The following is an 18,898-nucleotide window of genomic DNA, read 5'->3' on the forward strand; positions in this document are numbered from 1 at the left end:
GCTACTAACGTAAATTACGAAGTTTTGATATTCATGAAACAGTACACCCACGATATTACCGTAAAACTAACAAGCCGCAATTGCTTATATAAATGCAAATAAATTTAATTATCCAAAAGTATTAAACACACGGACAAGTGTGATTTACAGGCTATCTGTTCTACATCTTATATTTCAATAAATATCAAGAAGTTTATGTTTAATACATAAACCATATTACTTGACGTGGCGGTTAATGTATTATGATGTCGAATAATTTATGCGAGCGCTTGAGAAAAAGGCGCAATTGCGTTTTCACCATTACTAATACGAAAAGCACTTATTGTCGAGTTTTCATCGTTATGATTAACGTGAAGATTTTCTTCGCTAAATTGTAATATTAATGTTATAATATAAATTTGCTTTATTTAGTCTTTAATTTCATGTATGTCGACTTCCTTCAAATAAGTATATCGCGTATGTTTTTCTCAAACAAGTGTGATATATATATATATATATATATATATATATATATATATATACATGTATGTGTGTGTATAACTGCATCTTGAATGCTTCATCGCGGCCGATACTTTAACACGGAGTATAGAGCGAAGGTTTCTTTCAGGTCGGCCCCGGAAGGTATACTTTTCCCTTATTAAATGGTTGCGGTATCGGAAATAGAGGAAAAAGGGTACGCGTCGCGCAACATTGCAAGCCGGGGCAGCTTGTGTTCCCATCCATTCCAACGGCTTTTCACCCTCGCTTGCCCACTCCTTCGCTTCTTTTTCCCGGCGGTTTATCCGTGTATATCGGATACAATGAGCAGTTATTTTCCAAAACTCGATCTGACGTGCGTCGCGACTGGCCTCGAAGAACAAAGTGAGCGAAACTATCGTACGATTCTCAAATCGGTCCGGTCAGTGCACCACCGTCGGGGGTTGAAAGTTGAGTATACCCGAGACTTGCAGTGAAATCTCGAGTCGCGCGCTTGATCCGATCAGCCCAAGTGCGATTTGGTACATCTCTATAAACAATGCTTTCTGAGTAGTCGATTGGCTTTTACAGCTCTTGGCTCTCTTTACCCCTCCTCTCTTCTTCTATCTTTCGCCTCCTATTTACTCGTGATCTCGCAAGGAGGTATATATGTACAGGCGAAATTGTTTGCTGCAATAGTAGCGGGTTTGTGGCTTCGTTATAAGAAACATTAAATGTCTAGCGCGTACAAGTTATCGCCTTCGGCATAGAGACCTTGAAGCTTAAACAAGCGAAGACTTGTTGTTCCACGATAGCAGATGTTGGGTGCTTCTCAAATAATTTATCTAAAGAATTTTTGAAGAAGAAGGATAATACTTTCGGAAGGAAACAGTGATGAAATATTACATTGAGAGAGAAATATGGCATTTTAAAGAAAAAAAAAGACAAAAATTCAATACATATATATATCTTTCCCTTTTTCTACTTTTATAAATAATTGAAACAGTGAGTGCAGCAGTTTTTATCTCATACTATTAAGAAATATAGTATCAGCAACGATATTGACACTTTTAAATTTTGTAGTTATATCGCGCTTGTAAATCTTGTGATAGTAAAAAACTGCTTACTGCTTAGCTGTAAGAGACTCTTCTTTTTTATAAGGCTCGTAATAGTCGTATGACATCAGTGCTCAACAGAGTGAATATATCATATATGTATGTAATTGCACTCAAGAAAGTCAAGCCGAGTGCAATCGTGAGAATTGAGATTTACGATAAGAATTATTATAACCTTTAATTGTATCTGTGTCGCTTGATTGCCTCTAATATTCGTACCATTTACGTTTTATTTCTATTTCAAGTAATAGAATTGCTAAATATACAGTCTAATATACATATCCAATAATATAACTCGCGATAAATCTGAACCTTCTAAATTTCACTTTAACGGAAATTGTTGTGAAAATTGTATGGGTACTTTGACACCCGAGTTGACACCTTTAAAATACAAAATTTGCACCGTGTAGTGAGTATATGGACTTAAATCTAACTACATACTAATCTTATAACGACGCTTTTCTTCATTTTTATCTTCGTTGTAGCACGAAATGATGCTTCTCGCGCGATCCGCTATAATCTGAAGGGATATAGGTAAGCCTGCAGTCAGACGTCCTCGCGAACATCGAGCTTGGCATGTCGACGTAAAAAATGTAATTACCGGAGCAAAATCGCGCGAGGTTCCCTTTTTCATTCCGGTAGTGACAATTCTTTCGATAGCACAAATCTTCGACCGCGTCTTACATAACGCTCACGTCTCATAGAATTGTTCTGAAATCGTTTGAGAGCGATCTCGCGCCGATCGTGTCGAGCCAGTTTACGGTCCGTTAATTGCCGGGAAGAGGCAAACAATTCACGCTAATTATCGCGACGACGATGCCGCGTAACGTCCAATTACCAACTACGGTGATGACCTCTTTCTCTCCTTCTGTTTAACTAGGTTGCTCAACTTTTTTTGCTGTAAAGATGATTTATTGGATGCTCATGGCGCGTGGGAATCTCGTCGTTGTTTCGATCCGTTTTCGAGCTGATAAAAGCGAGATAGAGAAAGAGAAAGAAAAAGGGGCTGACCGAATGAAGGAGATAGATAGATAGGCAGTTACATAGATAGATAGATGTATTAAATCTTAAAGGTTGATCTCTCCGAAGATCAAGGAAAATGCAAACACGAAACAATGGTGCGCGGAAGAGTAAAGAATCGGACGCGCGTACGTGAATCGCGAAAATATGGTAGATATTTACGTATCCGTGTACTTATGCGTTTTATACGCAGATATTTTCGTCAGTAGGAATGCACAGATATGCAAATATGCACAGACATCTTGGTCTACAACGTCGACTGATGTCAATAAACCTGAGAACTTGGAGAAGAGATTATTCCAACAACAACCTCCCGCGTGTTTGCGAACGTAAATTATTGCCGAGAATATTTCGTTTGTATTTATCATACATTTCACCAATCCCGCGTATGTTCTTTCAATGTACTTCTGCGCAGAAGCGATCTGAAGCTAATTGAACCGTATTAATTTAATCAGTCCAATTTAATCATCTATCGAATTTTATTTACCTGTTCAGTCTAGCTCGATATTCTTTTTACACATTCCGTTTTACTCGTTTCTATATGAAAATTATAACTAATGAATATGGATGGATGTCAATTTATTTTTAGTTATATATTCTTGATTCTTAATTATCTTATATTTACGAGAAATTATTGAAATCAGTCAAACGGATGAATGAATGAAGCCCGTACACTAATGTCGATGCTGGTTATGTCAACGTAACTCGCGAAAGGGACCGATAATGAAGAGAACTTTAAAGAGAGAGAGAGAGAGAGAGAGAGAGAGAGAGAGAGAAAGAGAGAGTGTGTTCATACTTGTAAGACAGTATGCATCGCCGATCGAAGAGGGAAAAACGGGGGCAAAAACGGTAAATGGCAGGCGGGAAAATGAGGGGACGTGTCCAGAGCCGTCGTCACAATCGCCTGCATTTTCCTCCATCGACAATCCAACGTCCTCGCGCTGCACCTCTCTATCCCTCAATTTTCCCTCACTTCTCGCTCTTCTCTCCCGCTTCGATCTTCATTCGTTCTCTCTGTTTCTTCTCGCGTCCGTGCTCCACGCGTCATCTCGCGGCCTCCTCTCTCCGCTGATGTCTAACCACTTATCGCGAAAAACTCATTCGATGAACGATGGCACATTGAGCTTTTCGCAGCGCTGAGCGTTCGACGTAATTTCCCCGCTCCTTGTAGTGCGTAGTCTTCCAAACGGCTTCCTTTTACAGGAAGCCATCGTTTGGTCAAGGAGAAGTTGAGTAAAGACGAAAGACACAAGTACCTACTTCCTCTTCGCTTCGTGAGCTCGTTAATGAAATTGGGATGTGATAGACGATTCGATTTGAAATCGGACGTACAAAGATAAATTCGTTTTACCGTTAAGAGTATATTTCAAGTTTATTTCAATGAAATTAACGAATTTCAAATTGTACCGACACTTTTAAAATTCAAACTGGATCATATAACTTCTCGTTTAGTTGAATTTGTAATTAATATCGTGGATTTTTCTGCACCTCGTTTGAACTGCGGATATTGACTTATGCGAAAGAAACTCTCTGGTAACGCTTCCGATGCATTCAACGCTCGATGCACTCGTTCCATATTCCGGTGTCTCGGTCACCTCTATCGGGGATAGTAATACCGCGGTTGCTCTCGCCTAGTTACATTCGAGTCAAGGGAAATGGGACTTTTACAAAGGACGGCAGAAGGAAACGGTGTAATCTCGCGGTAGCGAGGGTGCGACGTACGACAAGCACGTGTCTGCGCTGGCACAGAGCTTTCTCTTTCTCTCTCTTTCTCTTCTTCTCCGTTTCTTCTTGTCGTATCTCGCGCGCCAATCAATTAATTTTTTTCGAGTGCGATCGCTACGGTCGTCCTATCCACCGCGGTTATACATAAATGCATGAGAACTCGTGTGCCGACTTTAAAGACCGATATTTCCCGCATCGATATTTCCATGGTACAACGAGAGAACAGCAAGTCGCCGCCGTTGCTGGTTACGAGGGGGGAAAGGGGGAGGCGGTCGTCTGGTATTTCTGGTGCGGTGAAAATTTCACAATCAGAAGAGTCCTCGAGAACGCTCGTACTGACGACGAGAGGGACGACACGCGGCGAGCGCAATCGTACAAGCGTATTCCGCGTATTTCCCCTTCCGGACACGTTTGTAACGCGACAGTGGCCGCGCTTTATAACGAGGTTTGCCGACGTTGTTAGTCCGACGCGTACCATCACCGAGACAAATGAAAACGAAGAACGGCCATCTTTCCCGGTGTCGCGACGACGCGACGTTGCATGTACGAAGAGTCGTCAGGGAAACAGGTGAACTAGCGTCGCAGCGTTGATTACCGATCAATTGGTGGTTAATGAAGCCATGCAGTATCTATTAGCGGTACACCATCAGTTCGATTAGTTAATAGTTAATAGTTCGCGACGTGCTATCGAGTCTTACATTACATTCGATAAGGTATTCGTATCTTCAATAACTCATGTAGAGTGTACGAGAGTTAAAAGAAGCAAGAAGTAGGAAAAAAATATGTTGGAATGAATGACGTAACTTTGTAATTTGAAATAAAGAATATTGAGGACCGCGTAATATCTTCCGAGTGTACGAAACAATGTACTTTCAGTCGCCTGTCGCGCAGCATCTGTTAATGTAGATCTTATTAAAGTAACATCCAATGTTGCCGTCCGAGATACTTTTACGAGATTTTCTGCAAACCGCTCGTTACTGCATCTTATTCTCTTTTGCTCCTTGTTTGCCTACGCCGTGTCTTCTGAATACGGGCAGCTCTTTGTTGAAATGCGTTATATCCTTTAAAGAGGTGATGTTGGATGAGAGGCAGTCGCTTTATTCCGGAATAAAAGACGCGGGACTTTATCTTGTAGGTACATTGGTGGGATCAACTAGACATCTGCTAGACATCATTACGCAAAGTTCAATTATTACCCATTTGCATTACGTTTTTAAAAACGTCTACCACATCACTGAAATAAAATGTGTTTTTATATTTTATTTTAAAATATTTTAAATATAGATGCATATATGGAGAGTATTTTAAATTTATAATTTATCTTAAAATATTTTAAATATAGGTGTACACATATATATGTATAGTTATATGTAAATATATAGAAAAGTTATAAATATTCTTTATTAAATATAAATTGTAATGTAATTGTAATTATAAATATACTTGTATTTTTTGTCTAAAGTTAGAATATTATCATAAATTAGCATTTTTAATGAATTTTAATGTTTACATATTTATCGTAATAGCTATTTCCAAAAGTCATGGTTGATAATATCACTTTATTGCAATGCAGCGAAAAATGGCCCTTCCAAAAGGGGATAACGAAATTGTATTTTATCTCATAAAATAGAAGAGGTTTCTTCTTAAGATAGAGCAAAAAGGACAGGTCAATCCCTTCAGCACTAATGAGGAAAATCGCTCGACCGAGAGATATTAGTTTGACGTTATTAACGTTTTTGTCAAACAAAGTCATTATTATTATTATAGTATTAAATTGCAGCAATTACAATTACATGAAAAATTATATTATTTGAACAAATGGCTCAGCGCGACAATCGTAATAAAAAAGTATAACGACGTTCTATTAATAAATGAAACAACGAGGTCATAAAATCTCGAATCAGTTATTTTCCAAATAATGAAGGGAGGTTAAATATTTTTATAATTTATTCTGGCTCGTACAAATGAATATTATTTAACTTTGACAAAATAAAATTATTGATAAGTGCACGTAACAATTGCAGTTTTCTGTTTTTCGACCGTTCGCCGAACGAGAGGTGGCCTGAGTGAATTAAGATCGCACGTCCGCCAAAACTGAATTCCATTTAATTAACGGAATGTGATTGGCCTACTGCCCAGTATCAGACAATTGTTACACTACGCTCGATAATATGGCTCCTACACAGAAATTTCCGCTCTTACAATTGCGCAAATTCGATTGACCTTCTCGATCATGACGTAACAAAATTCTGAAAGTGCTATCAGTTTTATCGCCGATACGATCCGAGGGAATTATTAAATGAAACTCATATGTCCTAATTTAGAAAGCGCCGATGTTGGTTTTTTTTTGTTTATTCTTATAGTCCCTTTTGGCAATTTTGAACGATTTTTCTCTCAAAACCCTGTGTGCATTTACTCTACTAAATTACTTGCATTTTATACGAATGATTTCGTACCATTCGGTAATATTTAACCGCTTCGTTCGTTTCGTTACCTTTTCGACAAAATCCAATTCAACGAGCCGTAGAACGTTTTATTACTTTTTTAGTATTTCAAAATATTCGGTAATTTAAATAACATTTATATGTACAATTTTCTCAATATTATGAATCACAATATTATTATCCGATACCGTGCACGAATTTTAATAAAACTTGCACGTGAAGCGGACAGCTATACGGATGAATGAACACTGGCCTGGCCGAGTAGATTGTGTCTACTCTGGCTTTGTTTCCGGAAAGAGTGAATACCGGCTAGTTACCGTTTCATTCCCTTGGCTCGACAGTCCGGATTGACGTTGCCGTTCAACCGCGATGCGAAATAGTGCGCGTCCGAACACGAAAGCGAAGTGCACCCACGGGTGTATTCGTCCGTGAGAAATTGTGGTCTTCAAAACGAAGACACTCTCACCGCGAAGAATTAAAAACTCCGACAAAAGATGGAACAACGGGCGGTCACAAGAGTAACTAAAAGTACTCGTCGCCTTTTCTCCAAGAAGATGTACTAGATACAGCAAAATAACAAAAAGTTTCCCCGTATCAAAAATAAGCTGGCGGACAATAGCGAGCAACAATTATAAATGTCTAGTTATCGCGCGGTAGATGATGCTTTAGTCAAAAATGATAATAAGTGATAAGATCAATCGTATTACAGCTCGAACGGTTGATTAAATTTTTTCAATATAGGCAGAAAGAGAAGAATCCTTCTCGCACGGAGAACAGAACGCGATTCTCTTTGTGTGAGATCTGTTAGTTTCACTTAACATAATTTAATATCCGCGTGCCATAAAGCCGCCGAGGGGCGAGATAGACACGCCTTCAAAATATGAAAAGAAGCGACGCGCGACTGAAAGATGGAAGAGCAATATAAATGCAACAACATCGGCGCGGCGCGGTGGCGTAATTCCGTGGCGGGTGATGTATGATGATTGCTGGATTAAATAAAGGCGGAATTGGAGAGAACCGTCCACGGTTGAAGGAAAATTCCGAATATTTTCTTCCAGTATTTCGACATCATCGACATGCCTCGCGCGTCCGCACCAGAGTACGCTAATTTCTCATGTACCAAAAGATCCCAGTTTGGTGTTAACGTCAAGATCGATTATCCGATCGCTCATACGGGGGTAGCCGGTGCGGTGGTACAATATTTGCCGTAATTTTATTCGGACCAGTTTCCATTACCCCTACCCCCTACTCCCTACCCCACGCGCACGATCCATTTTCGATTCTCGGCTCGATCGTGCGTACCTACGTATCGGTTCATTCTTGAATTTCTAAGGAGCATTAGATCGTATTCTCGTCAAAGCGACCGTCACGTTTCTCGCGTGCGCGTTCGAATTCCGATCCGATTTGTGAAATTGCCGCCGAAGCGTGCAACACGAATCGTCTCCTACGTGAGCGTTATTATTAAATGAAGAACGCAGCGACGAATAAGCGTCGTATGCTTTTCTCTAATCAGCGTAACAAGATAGTAAAATGATACATTATCATTTTCATACAGTAGGAAAAACAGGATTTTTAAAACGATAATAGCCTTTACGATGGTAAACAAATTCTTTGCATATTGAGACATATTTTTTTTTGGACGCACTTTGTATTCGCAACATGGTTTATCCGAATGGTGAAGACATTACGAGCGACATTATGGTCGCCAGATGCAAACTCGGTACTCGAATATATCACGTGTATCTTGAACCTAGAAATGCATCGTGGTCTTAAAAAAGGAGGATTTAGAGCGCTAACGAGATTCCGCAGGTCTCATTGACGTGCACAGCGGGATGCATTGTTTCCTCCTGGGCATCTCGCCGGCGTATGTATCTCGACCTCGTCGTATCTCTCATTCTCTCTCTCTCTCTCTCTCTCTTTATCTCTATCTCTCTACGAGTACATGTGCAACGCCTATTATTATCGCTTAACGGCGGAGTGGAGAGCTCTCTCGTGCTGCGCTTTCCCTCGGTCTCGCAGGTAGCGTAGCTGCCACACGTAACATTTATCTGCGAAAAGCGAGCGAACGTGCTCTCCCGTGGTAAAACGCTTTTCGATAATAATGTCATCGGATGAGTGCGTCGACGACATAAGTGTGCGTGGACGGCACGAAGCGGGGCGGTAACACGCGCGCGGTGCAATGCCGATATTAAATGCGCGAATAAAGTCCGGTTACTAACCTGCGCTAATACGCGCAGTAAACAAAATCTCTCTCTGTATATCGTTTCCGCATATATGTGACGGAATTTAATAGCTCGCGCTATGGCGCGAGTCCATTAACTGCGGAGTTTCGCAAATTGAAGCGTACTTGGCTTCGCGCGAGCCTTCACTAATCCATTAGCGACACATATCGAGAGTTGTTGTAATTTTCAGGAAAAAAATTGTTAAAAAATTTCTTCATTCTTGGTACTAATAGAAGTGCTTCTCTCTTTCCTCTTCGCGCACCGCGCACGGACTGGTCGCACGACTTGACTGTAATTCGCAAATTATCGAGACGTAAAAAATTGGACCGCGTTCCATCGTTTGTTAATATCATTTACCGTATCGGAGTAGCAAACACATTGCGCTTTCCTTTGGACAATGTATCGTGTACACGAATGTGTTTGGCGCAGCGCTCTATAGCTTAAATCCAATTTCTTTCGCATCAAATTTTCATACCATATTATATAGAAAGATTCTTTCTACACTCCACCGCGAAGAACCCATTTGCGAAAAATTGAATCTAAGACGTTTTGCCCGCATACCGAATATTCGTACCTACCCATCTCCGGAATTCAAATAACTGTTGTAGTCTACGACTGTTCGCAAACAGACAGAAAATGCTTTGAGAATTCTGCGATTAATCTGAAGAATCTTATTGTGTAATCTAGCATGATAGATCTCCATAATATATTTGTACTCGATTAAATTATAAATATTTAAATTATTTTATGCAATTATACGCAATTGCACAAAGTTCCTAAATTTTCAATATCTTTGTGCGTATAAGGCTCTGCGGTCCACTTGACGTTACAAATGCTTCGAAGCATTCCTCTTCTCCTTTCTTTCAATGAAGAAAGAAGGAGAAGAAGAACGCTTCAAAGAATTTGTAGTGTCAAATGGAACGCAGCCTAAGGGCCAAAGCATATATGACAGTCGTAGTCGGTAAGTAACGCACAAGCTTTGGCGTATCCTGATTTGTCAGGTCGAGGACTACGACCGTCGTATATCGCTACGCCATATTATGTACTTTGGCTCTAAGTATATGATTATTTACTGTCTATTCGTCACTTATTATTTGAGCAAACCAATCAAATAACATCTACAAGAACAAAAGAGCAGTTCGAGTCAGACGAAATCTAATATTCGGAATACGAAGCGAACATATCTGCAAATGAATGTGAAACACATCCGTGACAAAGTGTCGTGCTCGTTCTGCGTATCGTCTCGCACGTAGGAAGTCCAATTTCGTTCTTCAACCTCGACGGTCCTCATCGCCCGCTTCCGGCAGATATAAGGCGCTGTCAAGAATTCGATGGGGTATCATTTCTTGGCGGAGCACTTTCAGCGATGTAGAGAAAGGAAGTTACAACGGAAACTGAATTTTCTACATAATATTTATTATCCATATACATTATATACGCGTAATAATTATACCTTCGAAATACAATCTATGCGCGTAATCTAGATCCTGTTTCATTCATTTAATCTAGATTCTGTTCAATATTTACGTGAAAATATAAATTTCAATTTTATTTTAAAATCAATTTTAATAATAGATAACATTCTGTTATTACGTCTATATTTCTTTTTGTCTTGTTTATTCATATAATTTGTTTTATCATTATTTGTTATTTAACGTAACATCGAATATTTTTCTAAAATCGATTCGATATTTAGACTGAGACAAACCCAATGAAAATATGCACATTCCTTGGCGGTAACAAATTCCAGTCCTCTTTGTATAGCTATGGTATCTCTTTTTTCGCGAATTTCTTGCCGTACGCAGGAATTCCGGGCGATGTTACAGGAGAATTATCTTAAAAGAGAGGAAGAAAGAGCAAGGATTAACGAATAAAGAGGAGAACGCATTAAGAGTGGAAAAAATTGTGTGCCGGGGGAGAAAGAGAAAAATAGTTATATCCGAGACTCCTCCTCAAATGCGACTTTTAACTATTTTTCTTTCCTTTCTTTTTGCTACATTTCTTCTTACTAGCCAAAAGAAATTATTCTTTTCTCACCATATATATCTTCTACATCTATATATCCATATTTAAAGTCAACATAAATCTCTAGGAACACACACATTCTCACTCTTCTTCGAATCTCTAAATATTTTATGAACTTGTACGAGTACGTTTTTCGGAATACGTATATACCAGTTATGGCGGTATGCCAAAATATTTGTGCGAAATGGCGATGTTCGTTGGAGATATTTGGGGGCCCTGAGAAGGGCCGTTCCTGAAAAGGGCCGGTTGGTTTCGCCTTAGTAGGACGGCAAACGTTCGCCCCAGATCAGGCACGGCTGCGTCTTAGTACGGTGGAGTGGCTGGCGAGTTCCCCACGCTCCGGGCTTCCTCCACGCCGGCGGTGTGCCGGGCGGTGTGTAGGTCCCTTGCTCGGCTAAGTCCGGATCCTCAGTCTGCGTGGCCTGGTGCTCAAGGCTCGGAGAGCACGCCTGTGTCCCCTTTTCCTCGGTGGGCGCCTCTTACTCGCTGTCGGTCTGCGTTTCTGCACCGCTGATCGGGGGCCGTACTTGCAGGCCTCTGTGGACCCGTGTCGGCGGTACGGTCTGCGTCCCCTGGTGGCGGAGGTCTCCGGGAGATCGCGGTAACGGAGACAGGAGCGGCGGGGCCGTGTATCTCGGAGACGTGTAGCGGCGGAGGCGTATGTCCCACGTGGTCAGGAGAGCTCGTGGAGGTCGTGTGAGCGGCCATGACGGTGATTCGAGCCGAATCAATTTCCACGCGGCAGGTTGCTGTTCCTGCGGCTGCACGGGCTGATGTGTCGGCAGCGATGAGCGGGAAGTTGGCGGCCTGGTACGATTGTACTTGCGCAGCGTTCTCAAAAGACTTCCTTCTCGTGGCTGATACTGTAGTATAGCTGTGCGAGGATAGTATAGTATATTGGAAAATGTTTCACGTACATGTGTAAAAATGTAAATTGATATTTAACTCTTCTAAAAATATTTTAAACAAGTGGGAATACTTAATGGTATATTGAAACCATATTTGAAGATGTATATTGTATTTGCTTGCGATTAGAATCGTGCGTTGAGAAAATTTGCTGACATATGAAAATAACAAAGGAAATTAACGTGTAGATCTAGAAAAGATCGCAATTTCCGCGATGAGAAAGAGAAAGGAGGACAAATTAACGAAGGTTCCGGTCTTTTTCATCTCTATTCGAAGACCCTCCCTGACACACGTTCCTTTCTTTAGAAAACTACCTCTATTAGACTGACGTTTGTATAGGATGCGATTATGGGGTGAAACATAAAGGGATAAAGAGGTAAGTGAAAAACGTAGGCAAAGATTGCTATGTGTGTAACGCGAAGAAAAAAAAATAGATAAAAATGGAATATTACACAAGATCGTATGGAAACTCGTAAGCCGCACGAAGCTAAACTCACTTGTTGCACTTTGCAAATGAAAGATTATTGCACGCGCATCTGGGGATTACACGTATCGCGTTTCTAATTAAAAGCACCGCAGATTCGATGATCTGTCATCTTATCTCGCCTCTGGATCTAATCGAGATAATTCCTCTTTCGCACGATTCGTAATTTCGTAAAACCCGACAAATAAATAAAGCGAGTGTTCTGTTACGCGCTGCATGAGGGGCAACAGGCGGATTGTAAAGTCCGAATGCGAGAAAAGACCCCATTTTTCTTTAGAATAAATTGCTGTTGAGCGTGCACTGCTCTTACTTCCGAACGACATCCCAACTACACGCACATTCAAAATCAATCTAAGCTTCACTCTTTCACTTGAATTCATCTATCTTATCGCATTATTCGACTTTCCGATACGAAGCCTGTCCTTCAATTTAGACTCGCAAGAAGAGATCATGTAGCTCAAAGACAAACAGATTGTAAGAAGAGAAGAATCACATATGCTTTATCATGTTTGAACAAACACTGTCAAGAATCTTCATAATGCCACACTGGAATATAACGAATGAAGTATCTTAATAAAGTAAATTTGTTTGATACACAGTGAACAAGTTAAAGAAATATCACAATTGTTAACGCATTACAAATATAATTTAAAATTGAATAAAAAAGAAACCATTAGATCAAATTTGTGTACATAAGCTGATTGATCATATCATATGGGCATGGAAAAAATCGCAGGGGAAAAAATTGATTGCATTAATCGCGTTAGAAGAAAGCGAGAGGAAGAAGAGGGGACAGTAACGAACTCCCGTGACGAGCGCAACCGGCATGCAGCGGCGGTAACGACGAAGAGGAAGCAACGCGTGCGGATACGCTGCGGAGTGGAGGCAGAAAGAGAGACACCGGTCTCTCGCGTTCAATACGCATGCGAGGTAAAGCGTGTGCGCGGGCGCGTACAACACGGGCCTCTTTTCGATCGACGGTGTCGGTGGCAGCAGCAACGGTGGTGGCGGCGGCGGCGACGGCGACGGCGGTGGTGGTAGCGACGGCGACGACGACGGCGGCGACGACCTCGCGACGTCGACGTCGGCTGGCTGGCGGCGGAAACGACGCGTCGGTGGCGGCACCAGCGGTGGCCGCAGCAGGTGAACGGCGGTGTGCGGCGGCCGCATACGGTATACGGTTCGGCCCGATACAGTCGTGGAGGGAGTGCGAAATCACGCTGACGCTGTGAGTGGCGCGCATCACGTCGTCGTGCTTGAAGCGCTGGAACGTGCCGATCGAACGTGTCATCGAGGACGCGAGTGAACGCCGAAGTGAAGAAAAAGGGAAAAGTTATCCCGAGAAGGGGTGAGAAAGTTGCTGAAGGTCTTCCGAAAGGGTGGAAAAAGAACCGGCAGTGAGAGAAACTTGGGGGAGATAGCGCGAAAGAGGAAAACAAACGAAGGAGTCGAGGGAAAAAGTTGCGGAGGCGGAAAAACGATGTGAACGAACGAACGAACGAAGTGTAGATCAACAGAGAGGAAGAAAAAGAAGTGAAGAAAGGATATTGGAGTAGTACCGAGATGCGCGTGGTACTAAATACCGCTAACAGATCGACGATGTGATTATGCAACGAAGAATTGCTGATGCGCGGTGCGTCGACCACGCGCGATCGCTTCGATTTCCGTGATCGCGAGTCACTACACGTTCCGAGATCTCCACAAGGAGAGCTTCCAAAACGGTCCAGCGGAGCCTTTTTCAACGCCGTATGTCGCGCGCGACGCGTCGCGGAATCGTCGATCTTTGGTGCTCCGTCCGGACAATCGGTCCCTCGTCTCCTGTCTCCGGAAAATACGCTTTGAGAACAAGGAGGATGCGCGGATATCGCGCGCGCGATAATCAGCAGACGCGCCGTCCGGATTCCGGACTCGACTAGAGTGGACTATAGAGCACGTCGGAGGAGGAACGGAGGAATCCGCCGTTGGATCAGTGTGCGTTCAGACAGTGCGGGTGGATGTACGACGACGACGACGTTCCCTGGTGATCGGTGTTGCTATGATCGTGCCGCGTTGGTCCCGTCACGTGGAACGATCATGATTTACTTTAGGCCGCACGACGGTAGGAGTCTACGGTACAACGCGAACGCGAGACACTTGAACGTGCTCGTCGTGCCGCTCTTTCCGCTCTGGATTATCGGCGCGTTCTGCGTGAAGGACAGTAAGTGGCTGTTGAATTTCGTTGTTGTATTTTATCGCATTTGCGCGAGCCTCTCGAAGGTCGAGCAGCGGATCGACCTGGTTCTCACACCATTCGGAATTTCTACCGATCATTTCCAGCTACCTGTTTATCAAACGAGTTAGTTGGAAGTTTTTGAGGAGCAAAAGTTGAATAAGTGGTTTGAAGAAGTCCTCTGTTGTTATGAAATTAGTTTCATGAGATCGACTTACGTTTAATGTTATATTCCTGAAAATTGAGGGAATATTCGTTCAACTGTTCCCACTTTTAACAAAAAGAGCAGGAAGAATAGCTTTCAAAAACGAGAGATATCGTAAAATATTCTTTACGTATTAAATGACATATTTCTTTAAGTACAATTTAGGTACAAGAGAGTTAACGAAATTATGCATTATGTTGATACATGTTATATTATATTATATCTGATGCTATGTCGAACATCTGAAAGTCGCACTATCTCCCAAATATTTCATCTATATTCGCGGTCCAGCGCGCGCTTTCAGAATTCTACCATGTAAACTCCTTCATCTATTATCGTTTATTTAATTATGACGTGCGAACGACCGATTTTGCGTCGGATGGCGCATCGCGGCGGTACGGACACCGGCTTATAACGAATATTTTAACACTGATGGATCAAAGGCGATTCCTCTCTTTGACGGTAGTTTCGGACGCTGCTTTCGGAGGCAAGCGGCCCGTCAATGGTCCGGTGTTTGCATATCGGTGACACTGTGGCTCGTTTACCGCCACTTACTTCGCCGCCCCCGTCGGTCATCCGCAAATATGGTTGCGCGACATACGTTGCCGAGCATCGCCCTCGTTTGCGTTATCGAAAACCTCCATCGAAAACCTCTCCGGAGCGACATGTATCGGCTCATTATTACGCGGAACAGTCCGGATGACAGACGGGAAAAATAAAGAGATCCGTCGATAAGCGCGTCAACGGGAGCACTGTGTGTAACGAATTGCGCCGACCAAAGCGCAGCAATTTCAGAATGCGACGAGCCAAGTTTGACGATCGCACAAATCTGTGTCGGATCAAACTCTTGCTCTTTGACACGCGACTCTATTGTCTCACGGATAGAAGCTCGAGGGGGCAAATTCCTGTCTTAATCCCGCAAACAGAGGAGGCCTCGCGTCTCTCGCGATGCGCTCGCAGTTCTATTCAATTGCCGTTGCAGTCTATACGTGTCATCGCTGAAAGTTCAACGCTTGTTGCACATGACGTGAGATCGATTAAATAATTATCGCCAGACCGGAAAGTTTTTCGCCGCGTTAACGCGGTGAAACTTAACTTCCTTTGGTGGAATTTTTCATTGGAATGAAAGATATTAGCGCGCTCCATGGTAAGCGGCGGAGGAAGTGTTAATAATGTCAAAGTGTGGTCGAGGGAGCTGCTTGAAAGACTCACTAGATCGTCATGATAATCTTAACGGCTTCGCCATTTAGATTTTCTCTGCTGTATAATTTCAACTAGCGAGTAAGTTAATCAAGATTCACTTAATATAAGACTTTCTTGAAATATTTATTTCAATATGTTTGAAGTAAACGAATATATAAAATTGAGATTTACAATCTTTTTATACATCGATAAGGATTGATTAAATAGTAATATAATTAATGAAATCTTATCGAATAGTGAAATATTTTATCGAATGGGGATGTTTTTCCGTTAACAAAATATGACCGCAAGACAAACGCGCGTTATAAATGAAAGCATTATCTAGCAGACGCTTATTAGATTGCAATAAATTACCGGCCAAAGTCGTGTCATTTGCGCGAATGCGTACACTTAGATCGCATCAAAGACAAGCATTTTACTGTGCCATGGACCTCAGATTACTTGAGGTGAATCGAGGAAATTCGTGGTTGGCTTTTAGTGAAACGTTAGAATCTCGTATGTGGGGATGACCGGGCGATTGGCTTCCCTTAGTTGGTATTCAGTTGATTTCTCTACTAGAATATATAAACGGGCATCGTTGGTGCTTACAAAGGAATGCGACTGCTATATTCTCGCACGAGATGTTCCGTTTTAGGTGGCGGTGTCGAGCGGGCCAAAGATAAACGGCTGCGACGAAGCGCGAAACACCAAAGAGTCGAGGAAATCTCGTTTCGGTACTTGTAATCGAGTATTTAATGTCGATTCTCTCTACGACGCGAAAAATACATTGAGATTTGATCCGAATTGCTTGTTGAGCGTAACACGTCACAATGCCGAAGACAGATATAAAATGCACCGTGTATTATTTACTGATTTACAGTGACAATATTTCAATTATAAATTAACAAAGTGATCATGAAAAAGATATGTTCTTCTATTTTAAGCAATTCACGGTCACGTTTGCGAGAAGATTTTTTCATATATATTTTAAATTTCGATTTTACCTTCGCACGCGAAGATAATTGAATTTTGTCTGCTTAAAGCTTACCTGTCTGATTGAACTTGTCATGATAAGAGTCTAGTTTGTAAATTATATAATTCTTCTACATCACCTATTACTTGTCCAGAGTATTAAATACTATCTGCAGAGGCTATTTTGCTATTTACGGTTAAATGATTTTATTCGGGATTATATGTTATTGTCAATCAACCAACAAAACAACGAATTATTTCTATTCGATAATAGTGACGCAGTGTATCTACCGTTAATTAGTTCTGTCATGCTTAATGATTGGCCTCGTTGATTCGCAATACCTGTAATGCACGTTTACACGTGCATCAAAGCGTATTCCGCATGCGTTAATATCCCCCCACGACCCGACGAACGATAAATTTGGTCGGACTTATTTACCGCCGGTGGTGATTAATTCTAGGACGGATCGAAATTTGCTGAAATGGCAACAGGGCCCCCCTGCCCTCTTCCTCCTCGTCCCGTTTTGTCATAAGTCAAAAAGTTACGACAAGCCGCGCTACACGTTTATCATTGCTAACGGTTCTCGCAACTCATCATACAGACGGATCACGTCACGGGGTCATGCCGGGAGTTATAGTGTTTCCAACAGAGCAGTAGCAGAAGCAGCAGTTCATCCCCTCGACAAACAGATTCTCATCCAGCGACTGCCATGCGCCCGGCCGAATTTTAAAGCGAGCTTACCTCCTCGCCGCCAGGTCAAATACGACGTAAGGTCGATCCCCCGTTTAACGTCGCGCTGAAAGAACGCTTTCTAAAACACTTTCGGCGCATCTCGTACGTGCTTGAGAGCGCAGCTAGCTCGATGATCGATAGTGCTCGCGCGTGCAGCGGCGTTCCGTTCTTACGCTCTAATTCTACGCTAAAATGCTTCCGCTCCACGCAGTAGATTTTCGTTGCTACACTCTCTTCGTAATCTCTTAAGTTAAAGGTGCCACAATATATTATGTAGGGTGTATATTCTTTGTGCTATATTTTTCGTACGAATTAATTATTATTCTAATTTATTTCCGAGATATGTTCGATCGATGTTTAAAAGAATAAGATTAAAAGTAATATATGTAGATTGACATGGCTTGGGCAGAATTGATATTAAAGCCGAAATATCGTTTTTATCGTGTATACCGAATTGTGGACAGCATTTATATGAAATTTTCGATTCTGTTTTTAAAGAGCAATATACTGTTCTGTATATTGCTTTTTTGCGTGACGCAAAACGAGATAACTTTTATGTTTTTTCATAATCGCTCAATACGATTACCAATGTAATTGTCTCTTCACGTGTGATACGTGTTTTTATTGCAAACAATGACAGAATAAATATCCAATTGGTGTAAATTGTACTTGGATGTACCTGGGTTTAGCTGTCAATTGCATTTACGTCTGAAAAATATATGCATCACTTGACACATTTGCATAGTTGAACAAACCTATGGCATTTTATGGTGCAAAAACAATTATTTTATTTTTATAAAAAATAAAATCTTTTTTTATAAATATAAAATCTTGGGTAGAAAGGATATATAGGAAGGCTTATATGAAATTCTTCTTGGGTATCACAGTTGTATACTTCTTTTATCAGTGCAGAAAGGTACCTTTAATAGAGTACGAGATTAAGAGATCGTATCGAAAACATCGGAAAATATCCTCGACGGACGATTACGTTATCGACAACGCGGTCAGTTGTTAATCGAGCACCCGTCGCTCGCCATTCTTTCGGATGAAGTATGGGACGTTCCTTTCCGTGTCTGTTGGCCGACGATAAGTTCCGAGGGCAATGGGCATTTCTAACACTTCACGGCTTGGAGGGACTTTCGTCTGTTGGAACAGTTTCGCTGGCTTCTCTGCGGGATTTGCCGGATCAAGACCAATCTC

At 41.8% G+C, this 18,898-nt stretch overlaps 1 protein-coding gene across 2 annotated transcripts in view; it reads left to right on the forward strand.

Moving 5' to 3' along the window:
- Window positions 1-13,497: 13,497 nt before the first annotated feature.
- Window positions 13,498-18,898, forward strand: part of LOC139817415 (neural cell adhesion molecule 2) — a 196,980-nt gene continuing 191,579 nt past the window's right edge. Inside the window, exon 1 of one of the 2 annotated variants that reach the window (XM_071785484.1) lies at window positions 13,498-14,594. In XM_071785484.1, the coding sequence (XP_071641585.1) occupies window positions 14,471-14,594 (124 nt within the window). In that variant the 5' untranslated portion in view covers window positions 13,498-14,470. The remainder of the gene's footprint in view (window positions 14,595-18,898) is intronic. The other variant, XM_071785483.1, reaches the window with a different exon arrangement.

Source organism: Temnothorax longispinosus, chromosome 8 (genome assembly GCF_030848805.1).
Source record: "Temnothorax longispinosus isolate EJ_2023e chromosome 8, Tlon_JGU_v1, whole genome shotgun sequence".
Lineage (NCBI taxonomy): Eukaryota > Metazoa > Arthropoda > Insecta > Hymenoptera > Formicidae > Temnothorax > Temnothorax longispinosus.